Source organism: Plecotus auritus, assembly GCF_963455305.1.
Source record: "Plecotus auritus genome assembly, chromosome: 13".
NCBI classification, from domain to species: domain Eukaryota; kingdom Metazoa; phylum Chordata; class Mammalia; order Chiroptera; family Vespertilionidae; genus Plecotus; species Plecotus auritus.
In genome coordinates, this window is record NC_137779.1 from 17,316,775 (window position 1) to 17,327,527 (window position 10,753).

General features: G+C 57.9%; 1 protein-coding gene across 1 annotated transcript in view; it reads left to right on the forward strand.

The window, feature by feature from the left end:
- DCPS (decapping enzyme, scavenger) overlaps nt 1–8,203 on the forward strand; it is a 32,051-nt gene extending 23,848 nt beyond the window's left edge. Inside the window, exons 4-6 of the mRNA XM_080650694.1 lie at nt 1,975–2,088; nt 6,768–6,878; nt 7,808–8,203. Of these exons, the coding sequence (XP_080506820.1) occupies nt 1,975–2,088; nt 6,768–6,878; nt 7,808–8,074 (492 nt within the window). The 3' untranslated portion in view covers nt 8,075–8,203. The remainder of the gene's footprint in view (nt 1–1,974; nt 2,089–6,767; nt 6,879–7,807) is intronic.
- Nucleotides 8,204–10,753: the final 2,550 nt, after the last annotated feature.

The window sequence follows — 10,753 nt, forward strand, 5'->3', positions numbered from 1 at the left end:
CGTAGCCCCTCGGGGATGTGGGAATCCTGTTCCCTGGTTCTCCTCCCTTTCTCATCTGGGGTCCTGGCTGAGACGCGTGGATTGAGGACCCTCTCACTCTCCCAGACGCCTTTCCCACGCAGCCTGGAGCGCGGGCTCCGAGACCAGGCTCTGGCTTAGAATTGTGTGAACTTCCTTGCCCTGCCTTTCCCTTACCTGCAAAATGGGGTGCTCACAGCCCCGAATTCCCAGGATTGCTGTGAGGGCTACCCCGTGAGGCACTGGAGCAGGGCCCGGCACGGCATAAGACTGCGTTCCTCACCGCCCGCCTCGTGTCCCCACTCCATCCTCGCACCTGCATCAGTCTTGCCCTGCGGTCAGCACCGTCTCTCTTCTCCTCCTTGCCAGTCAGGTTTGTCGCCTCTACCTACCAAACTCAGTTCAATTTAGGATGCTAAGGTGAACATCCCAGATTCCATTCCCGGAGTAGGTGCCACTCTCTGCCTCTCTTAGGCAGGAAAGGGGGGAGGGTCAAAGTTTCTTTCTGAGACTTGTTCCTTAATTCACAGCTTAAAAATCAGTTCCCCAAAGGCAAAAGTTTGGTCCTCTTCACCCTCCAGACCTCTCCCAGGGAGTGGGCGGCCAGGCTCTTCTCGTGGAGTGCGGCCTGTATTCTCTGTAGTGGGTGTCCCACCTGTGACCCGGTTGTGGGTCCTACCAGGAGGCTGGGAGGCCCAGCTAGTCCCAGGCAGGCCCCCTCTGCTCCCGAGCTCTCCATCCCAGAAAGCTGCACTTGACCTTGGCCGTGCTGGCCAGGAGCTGACAGCCAAGGATGCAGACTCCTGGGATGAGGTGTGCAGACCCTAAACCAGCCCCTGCCCCTGCCTTTGATGACACAGCCCTCCACGGTTGTTGGTGTCAGTGCCCTGGCCCCTCGTTTCACCCCTGTGTGAGCGTGGAGGCCATGGTGACAGGCGGAGGGGCAGCAGTGTGAGCCCAGCGCGGCCTCTGTCTGGCTTTCCCGCAGGGTCTCTAGGGATTCTGGCATGGAATTCACTGTCCTGGGAGGAAGTCTCTTTTGCAAAGGCTGCTCAGAGCTGAGGAAAGTGGAGAAATGCGGAGGTCTGTGGTCTGGGGGTTTGAGCTCTGTGAGAACAGGGGCCTTATCTTAACCTCCTGGCAGGAGGCTTCTTCAGAGAGGCCATCAGGGCCTTGATTGTAAACTGATGTCCTTGGGATCCACACTGTGCCCGAGGAAGGACTCCCTAAGACTCAGCAGCAGCAGATCCAAGGGGTGTGGGAGGCCAGAGCCCTGGGTGGACAAGAGAGAGAATCATTGATCGGCTGCCTCTTGCGCGCTCCCTACTGGGGATCGAGCCCACAACCCGGGCATGTGCCCCGACTGGGAATCGAACTGTGACCTCTTGGTTCATAGGTCAACGCTCAACCACTGAGCCACACTGGCTGGGCCAGGTCTGCTTTATTACACAGGGACCATGTCAGTGGAGTATACTGTGGCTCCAGTTGGGCAGCCACTCTGAGAATCCCAGTGGGGCGGCCACTCTGAGGATCCCACAGCTTATCTAGAATCTGCCCTGGCATGGAGCCAGCTTCCCGTGCAGACGGAACCCCCAACCTGATCATTTGCTGTGTCCTCAGTAATGTGGGAGGGGCCTGTGGCCCGTGGAGATGCTCTCCCCTGGTTCTGTGGGCAGTGGAGGGTGGATGAGGACCAGGCCTGTGTGGCCACAGCAGAGTGTATGCACACTCCCGACCAGCAAGAGCCTAAAGAGCCAGCGCCCTCTGCACCACAGGGGCCTTGTGGGGATGGCTGGTGACTGAGTGTCCGCAGTGGGACAGGGCAGCCTGAGTGTGGATGCCCTGAGCTCAGTGGCTGTCCTTCCTGGAGGGGCCAGAGAGCTTCCCTAGCCCAGCCTGGGGAGCCTCCCCGAGGGGTGGTGACTGGCTATGAACCCTCTCTCCCTCTGCTACCAGTGGGTGTACAACATTCTCGACAAGAAGGCGGAAGCCGACCGGATTGTTTTTGAGAACCCAGACCCCTCTGACGGCTTTGTCCTCATCCCCGACCTCAAGTGGAACCAACAGCAGGTAAGAGATTTCCTGCTGGGGTTCTCTGCTCTCAGTGTCCTGCTCCGGGTTGGGTCGCTGACCCACCTTAAGCCACCTTCTTTCCCCCATTGGTCTCGCACTCTCTAAGCAGACTGTCATTACCAACAGGGAGAGGTCTGAGCTCTGCACGCTAATGCATACCTGTACAGAGTGTTTATGCTTCAGTGGGCACTTTAAAGCCCTTTCTGTCTCCTCCAGTCCCCACCCCCTACCGGGTCTGTGTGTGGTTGGAGGGGCGGAGGCGGGGATGAGGCGATGTTTGTGTAACCACATGGGCTGCTCCTTAACCAGCCAAGTGGCTTGGGTGGCCACTCTCACTTTCTGGAGCCCTGCGCTGGACTGTTTGCTTTTCTTCATCTCCCTAGACACCAGCAGATGGAGGCCGGCCCACGGTCTGAATTAGTGACAGGCAGCAGTCACGGTGAACAACCTGTGGCTGCCCCTGCACCGCCCTGGTTCCAGGGGAGGTCCCTGCAGCCCCTCCTCGCCTGAGCCTCTCCACGGTGTTTCCTGGTCGCCATGTGCCATGTGCGTGCTGCTGCTCCACCCCCTAAGGAGCAGGCTTCCGGGGGAGCCACCTTCTCTCTGTCCCTCCCAGTTCTCTGTAGCCTCTCTGTCTCTCCACCTTCTCTCCTCCCACCCTCACTCCCCTGCTCCTGCCCACTGCAGTCACCAACCCCCCGGGGGGGCCTACATGCCCTGCCCTTAAAGAACAGGAGACAGCGGCCTACAGGGGGTGCGCTTCCCGCCGCAGCCTGCTTGGGGCTGGACTCAGCCTGCGGCAGGTCGGGGCCAGGAGAAGGCCATGGAGGCCAGAGGCAGAATCACCGAGTAGGAAGTGGGGAGTAGATAGATGCCCCCCTCCTCTAACTGAACTCCTTGGGTTTCCGTTCTGCTTTTGGGTGGGCCCTTTTGGTTTCTGCGCTGCTCTTGCAGTCATGGGACCCGCAGAGGCATCCTTCGGGAGGCTGGGCCCTGCCCGCCTCGCCAGCCTCGCCTGGCACGCCTCTCCTTTCTCAGCCCCGGCCTGGGTCTGCTTGTGGGGTCTTTGGATCCTTACTGGGCTCACTGGCAGTCTGCTTGGTTTTGATTGGGTGATTTCTGGACCTGCCGTGCCCCCTTCACTGCCAGATATGGGGGCTGGGAGCCCATAGCTGGGCACCGGGCCAGCCTCGCGGCTCAGGCGCATAGGCTCGTGAGTGCCAGCTGCCTTACCAGCGCTGTGGGGCTTCCTGAATGTGGCTCGGGGTGGTAGGAAATGAAGGGAGTTTCCAGGAGTTGGGAGAGCTAGGCAAGATCAGAGTGTGGGGTGCAGTAGTGGGGAGAGGCGGCCCCCATCCTCCCCTCCCCTGCAGCTTAGCTCCACCTCAAGCCTCCACAGAGGAAGCCAGGACTGGCCCTGGAGATGTTGGGGGAGCTGGGACAGGCCCTGGGGATGCTGGTGGCAGCTGTGGGAGTTGCCTTGTGCAAACCCTGTCTGCCCCTCAGCAGCCCTGTGCCTGGAGGTCCTGGGTTGCAGCCTGGTCATGGGAGGTGGGGGTGGGGTGGGAGGAACTCCTGACTCACAAGATCTGAGCTTGTGATTGCAGCAGGGGTGGCCTGAGGGGCAACAGGAGACAGACTTGTGCGTCTCCATTCTAGAAGCCCACAGCACTGAGAAGGCAAATCGGGGTCCTCTGACCTGGTGCCGGCTGGCCTGCCAGCAGGGTGGCCCTCTCTGTTCCTTTAAGACAGAGAGGCTTCAGGAACTGCACTGGCATCCAGCCGCAGGTCTGGACTGGTCCTCAGCGATTGAAGATGGGCAAGCTGAATGTCAGGCTTTTGCCCTGGCCCGTGGGGCTCAGTTGAGTGAGCGTCATTCCGTGCACCAAAAGGTCACTGGTTCAGGTCATGGCAGTTGCCCAGATTTCAATCTCTGGTTGGGGTGCATGTGGGAGGCAACTGAGCTCTCTCTCTCCCTCTGTCTGTCTCCCTCCCTCCCCCACTCCCTCCCTCCCTCCCTCTGCTTTTCTCTCTTTAAATTTTTTTTTTAAGTCAGACTTTCCTTGATGGTAATATAGGTGCCATTGTTCTTAACCTTTGCTTAATTAGCACTGCCTCTGGGTAGTGCCATATGTCACTGTCTCAAATCCTTGCCCTGTGACAGAACCTGACAATTAGGCAGTGTATCCAGCAGGGAGATGGCGGGCTGGGCTTCACCTCTTCCTCCCCAGGCAGGGTTGGAGGACAGCATGCACCTGCATTTTCTTTGGGGAGGCTTTCTGCTCACCTGGAATCTCCTGCTGCTCTTTCTCCCAGGAGGATGTCTTTACATACAGGGTGTCCCCCAAAATGTGTACACACTTCAAATAATTATGAAGGCAGTGTTTATTACATTACACTAATGTATTAAAATACATTTCATTTTCAAAATGCAGTAGAACTCAGCTGTGTGTACATTTTGGGGGGATACCCTATATTTATGTTAATGACTTGGGATTAATTAGCAAGACTCTTCGTCCATATGTCCATTGTCCATCCATCCGTGCCACGAATACCTGCTACGCTCCTAATGTGTGCCAGACCTCTGCCTTCCTGGAGGTCATACATCCCTCCCTCAGTTCTCTTAAGAGATCGCCTGCGTATTTTATTTGCTTATTTGTTGTAGGTCTGGTTCCTACATGCACAGGGTAAAAGTGCACATAGCCCAAGGTTTGCAGGGAGAATAAGGTCGTCACCCCACCTCCCTCCACTTCCCTTCCCCAGAAGAGATCATTTCTTTGTCCTTCCAGAGAGCCTTTCCTTGTTGTATGTATGAGCATGTGTGTGTGTTTATGGAGACACACATGCACTTTCAGGTCATGTGACTCAGGTTCTCTGGTCTAAGGTTCTCAGCACAGGACACTGCCCTTCTGCATCACCCAGAGGTGGAGGGATGGCTCTCCCTCCGAAGCTCCGGCCAATCGCATTCTCACCCCTCAGCCCGAGCCAGGAAGCTGCCACTCCGAGTCCACTGTCCTCCCTTGTAAAACGAGATTGATGGTGTCTTCTCCCAGACTGACTTCCGGGCCACCTTCTGGGGTGCCAATCTGAGACCCTTGCCGGCCCCTTGTCTAGCTTTTTTCAGAGAATTTCTCTGAGCCAGAGGCCCTTTGGCTGCAGAAAATCTGAAGTAATGTCTGATATCAGAGAATGGCTTTCTTTTCCCTTCCACTTCCCGCCGTGAGCTGACACCCAGCACCAGGCTGCACGCCTCAGTCCACGTCGGGAGCAGCGAGTGTGACTGCATGTCATGTTTGGATGGCCAGCAGACGGCATCTAAAACAAAGGCTGCTATTATTTGGGAGTCCTGTGATAGTGACACATGGAACGGCTGAAGACACCCACAGACACACACACCCATGCCTCGAGTTTAAGCAGTTTTTTTCCTGGCTTCTCCTGGGGCCTCTGCCTCATGAGAGAATAAACGTCATGGACACATGTCGTGGAAAGGGAGAGCACTGAAGGGACTTGTGGGCAAGGGAGGCCCGGTTGGCACAGCTCTGTCATCTGCCAGAGGCTCCCACGGGCCCGTGTGTAGCAGGCCTGGGGCAGGGAGCCCAGATGCTGGGAGCCCTGGCAGAGGAGAGCGTCTGGGGCAGGAAGGGACTGCTGGCAGGAAGAGGCACCGTTGGACATCAGGTGCCATATGGAAAATCTCAGTCTCACTTTTTAACTCGGGGGCCCTGCAGGGTTTGGTCGGGTCCCCAGACTATCTCGTTGAGGAATCTGGCATCTTAGACGCAGGGCTGAGTGCTGCTGGAGTTGCCCCAGGCCTTCCCCCGGAGCCCTGGAGTCTGGGCCGGCCTCACACGCAGGCACAGGGTGCGAGAGCCAGCCAAGGCCAGGGTTTGGGTGAGCGGGGCGGGGCAGGGCGGGGTGGGGACGGATTCTGGGCCAGAGGCGTTCATTTCTGTCCTGGGCACCATCTTGTCGACTTGGGTTCTTTGCAGTGTTGTGACCTCCAGGTTTTGGCCAGGTGCTGTTTTCAGGAAGGACAGTGGGAAGGGCTTCCGGGACCAGGGAGGTGGGGAAGAGAGAAGAAGGTTAGTGCGGCTCTGGTGGTGCCCCTGCCGAGCTGGTCCTGGCTTCCTTTCCACCTTCACACGCCTTCACCCACCCGCCTTGGAGTCCCAACCGATCGGGTTGTTTCCTCTGCCCTTAGCACTAGGCTTTCCTGCCTCCGAGCCTGCTCTCACTGTTCCCTCTCCCTGAATGCCCCTCCTGTAAACCTACCTCTTCAAGATCCAGCTCCCTAACACCTCCTCCAGGAAGCCTCTCCGGATGGCCCTAGCTGGTCTTCCTTCTTCCAGTACTTCTGTCACCTCATGTCCATGCGATTAGACCATGAACTCTTCAGGGAAGAGTGTCCTTGGCACTTGAGCCCCATCAGCTCCGAGTTTAGGATATTCCTTTGCAGGAGGAATGGACAGAAGTTCCGTTCCTTAGACCATCCACTCACTGGGCACATGGACTCCCACATCGCTGGGGATCAGTCCTGCTGTGGGGTCCCTGGGGTGGGCTGTGGCTGGCACTGCAGGCCTGGGGGTGGGTGCCTGCTGGCTTCGCTGGGGATTCCAGGATTGGCGCCTCCCTGGCTCTGTCACCCGCTGAGCCCGCTGTACTCCTGCTCTCTGCAGCTGGATGACCTGTACCTGATCGCCATCTGCCACCGCCGGGGCATCAGGTCGCTTCGGGATCTCACCGCGGAGCATCTGCCGCTGCTCAGGAACATCCTCCAGGAGGGGCAGGTGAGTTACCCTGGCAACACATCGAAGCCCACAGGAACTACCCTCTGCTTTCAGTGTGCTCCCTGTACACTCCCTCACCCTTCCCAGGAGGGTGTCTGCGACCGGGGCTGCTTTCTCGGAGCCAGTGTAGGGCTACACACAGCTCTTTCCAGGCCCTGCCGCCTGTCCTGCCCCACCCTCCACTCTCTGTTCAGCCACCTTTCCTCACCCCCTACTCTCCTCCTCTTAAGTTCCCACTTCGGTGCCCTGCCTTCTCCAGCAGGTCCCGTCTGAGCACCCGCCCAGCCCAGAATCACCTGTCTGGCTGTGACAGCCACACCACACAGCCGTGTTTCTTGTGGCTGGATCGATGGCTCTGACGTGTGAATGCAGGACCGCCTCCAGCCTGCAGACAGAGGCTGTATTCTCTAACTCCTGGGATTCGGGATACTGTCTATGTGGGGTGACTATTGAGTCAAATGAAATTATAGGGGTGCTGAAAGGAGCCCCGAGGGGAGGGAAGATGGGAGAAGAGAGGCTAGAATCCAGGGATTTGGCCCTGGTTCTGACATTTTGACCCAAGCCAGCTCTGATCCACAGAGGGAAGGCAGGGACCTGCAGCGCGCAGTGGGCAGAGTGTGGGTTTTATTAGATGTCTGAAGGCTAGTCTGGGGTTAGGGCAGGGTTGGGCAAACTTTTTGACTCGAGGGCCACAATGGGTTCTTAAACTGGACCAGAGGGCCGGAACAAAAGCATGGATGGAGTGTTTGTGTGAACTAATATAAATTCAAAGTAAAGGAGCGGAGGGGAGAGCAAGAGAACCGGATAGAACAGCCGGATCCGGCCCACGGGCCGTAGTTTGCCCACGGCTGGGTTAGGGCAAGAGAGGGGGCTGGTGCTGCTTCGTGGGCAGCACAGTGACCCCTTTCCCGCCACTCCCTTCTCCCCAGGAAGCCATCCTACAGCGGTACCAGGTGAAGGGGGACCGCCTCCGCGTGTACCTGCACTACCTGCCATCCTACTACCACCTGCACGTGCACTTCACCGCCTTGGGCTTCGAGGCCCCTGGCTCGGGGGTGGAGCGGGCTCACCTGCTGGCAGATGTGATCGAGAACCTGGAGCGCGACCCGGAGCACTACCAGCAGCGCACCCTCACCTTTGCCCTCCGGGCGGATGACCCCCTGCTCAGGCTCCTGCAGGAGGCCCAGAAAAGCTAAGGCTCCTGGACGGTCCAGAGAACACAGATATGTGAGACTGGGGTGGGGTTTTTTAGCACCAAATTAATTTTTTTAACTGGTTTGACTGGCTTATTTCTAACGTGCGAATAAAGTATTGGTTGCATATGGTGTGGACTGGCAGTGCTGCCCAGAAGGCAGGTGCTCAGGAAGGTGGGGTGGGCAGAACCCCAGAAAGAGGTCTTGAGATGAGAGGCCATGAAGAGGGGGACTGGGTGGGGGTGGCTTCAGCTGACCTGGATGGCTGGCAGGCCCGACTCCAAATCCTGAACACCCCTCCTTGCCGGTTTCCGAGTCCTGAATCTGCTGCGTCGGCCTGTGGACTGAAGGGTCCCAGGTTCTCATTCCCCATCCGACTGTCACGTCCTCTCCTTCCTGCCTGATGGTGTTCCAGGTCCACATGTCTGGGAGTGCCCCCAAAGAGGAAAATATGCAAACTTTCTGGAAATAATCTATAGCAGTTTTTGATGGCGCTTCCTCTTTTCATTCCCAGCATTGAGGTCACCCTCTAGGGGTGAGTCACGCCTGCTGATAAACTTGTTGACAAGGATGAAGGATCGTGGCCTGGAAGTGGGAGGGTTTTAAAAAGAATCGGGTGATGCAAGCCCAGAATGCCTGCCTTCGTGTCTCCATTATTTGGTCAGCGAGTCCCTGGCCTTGAGTTTATTATCTAGGCAGGAAGACAAAACAAACTCAGCCAGAAGATCAAGTACAAAACAGGGCAAAGCGATACGGGTGTGGCGGCCTCAGAGGCCCTGACGGGCTTGGGTCCAAGGAGTGGCCAGCGTCAGAGGCCTGGTCATAGAATCTCGAGGCCAGGAAGGGATTTCAGAAGGGACTCCAGGCTGATGGCCTGTAAGGAGCCAGCAGAGGCCTCCCTGGGCAGGGTGGCCCCTGCCACTGCCCCAGCCGAGCAGGGACCGGCATGCATGACGGAGACGCACACGGCGCTCTTCACGGAAGACAGGTGTATCAGGGCCAGAGGGCTGTGCGTGTTAGTGTCGAGGTGTGGCTGACAGGTCCCGGGTCTTGCTCGGGAAGCACTTGGGAGGCAGGATGTTGGGCTTTGCTGAGCGATAAGAGGGAAGCATAAGGCAGAGGAGTGGGTGGCTCTTCCTCTGCATCCCCTGGACTGAGGACCAGGAGATCTGGCTGCAGAGCCGAGCTCCATTCATTCATTCATTCCATTCACTCATTCCTCCGAGGTTTATTGAGCACGTGCTGTAGGCGAGGCACTGCCTAGATGCTGGCGGTGGTGAGCAAATGGTCAGAAGTCTCTCTGGAGCCGACATTGACCCCTAACATGGGGCAAGACCCACGGCGTTCTGAGCCTGCATTGTGTGAAGGGGAGGAGGGAGGAGGATCTGTGATGTAATCTGCTATGTCAGGTGTGATAATGAAGCTTTATCATGAACTGCGACTTGCTGATCGGCTCCTCAGCCAGACAGTGTCCTAGGGGTTGGGAACACAAAGGGGACTAAGGCAAAGCTCCTACCCTCTGGCTAGTGGGGCAGACAGGTGAACGTAAGGGTAAACACAGACAACTCACGGACGCTGCTTTGAAAGCAGGTATGTGGGCGAGTCGGGCGTGGATCCTGACAGTACTCGGCTCCCTGGCCCACCCAGGGCACCTCCAGCAGGACAGTGAATGGGATAAGGCACTGAGGGTGGGGAGGCCCTGGGGGCTGCGTTCGAGGGGAAGTGTGATGGGGTAGGCACCTGCGTTCCCCATCAGGCGGAGATGACAGCAATGGGACCAGCCGGCTTGGAAGGGAACCCAGCTTGTCTTCTCACGTGTAAGAAAAAGGCACGTGGCGGGGCGGGCGGGGGGAGGGAGGGTCTGGGGAGGAGGAATGGAGGGGACGCCAGCCCAGAGGCCCCTCCTTGCAGAGTGCAGGCAGTGTTTTCTTGAAAGAGCAAGTCCTCTCAGCGGGGTCTCATCTGGCTTCACACGGGGGTTGTCTGCCTGCTTGGAAAAGACGGACGGGCGACTCATCCTGAATCAGAGGAAGTCAGCCAGGGCCTCCCAGGGGACAGGCCTTCCTCTCCCTGGGTGGGTGCCCTGCGAAGGCATCCCGCCTCTCCAGGCTCGACTCCCTGCCCGATCTGTCCGTCTCTGCTCCTTCACAGGTTTGCTCCGCCATCCGTCACACCTGCACCAAGTCTTACCTGGGCTGAAGCTTCAAATGTATTGGCATAAAATCTCAGGGCGACAATGGGAACAGGGAGATCCCTCCAGAAGCATGGCTCAGGAGGTGGGACAGCCCAGGACAAGACTGGGTAAGGGCTGTTCCAGAGGGATGCCTGGCTTCGCCCCTGTCATGCTGGGAGACAGGGCTTGTCTTAGGTGTCAGGACCAAACCTGCTGTCACCGAGGGCCAGGCTTACTCCCCCGCTCCCCACCTCTCCCCCCAGCTCCTGCAATGGGAGTAACCAGGAGCCAAGGGCAGGGCAGCCTGCAAGCTGGATGCTGCTCCAGCCTCCTGCCTCAGGACCCCACCTGTGGCCAGGGCCACTGCCCACAAGAAGACTTGCTTTTACTCCATTGAACAGCGGCTCAGGTGTGTTGACGGTCCGTGAAATGGATCCAGCGGACTCTCTGTCTGAGATACAGCTACTTGCCCTGGTCACCGCTGGAAACGGTTCCTTTGCTGCAATGCC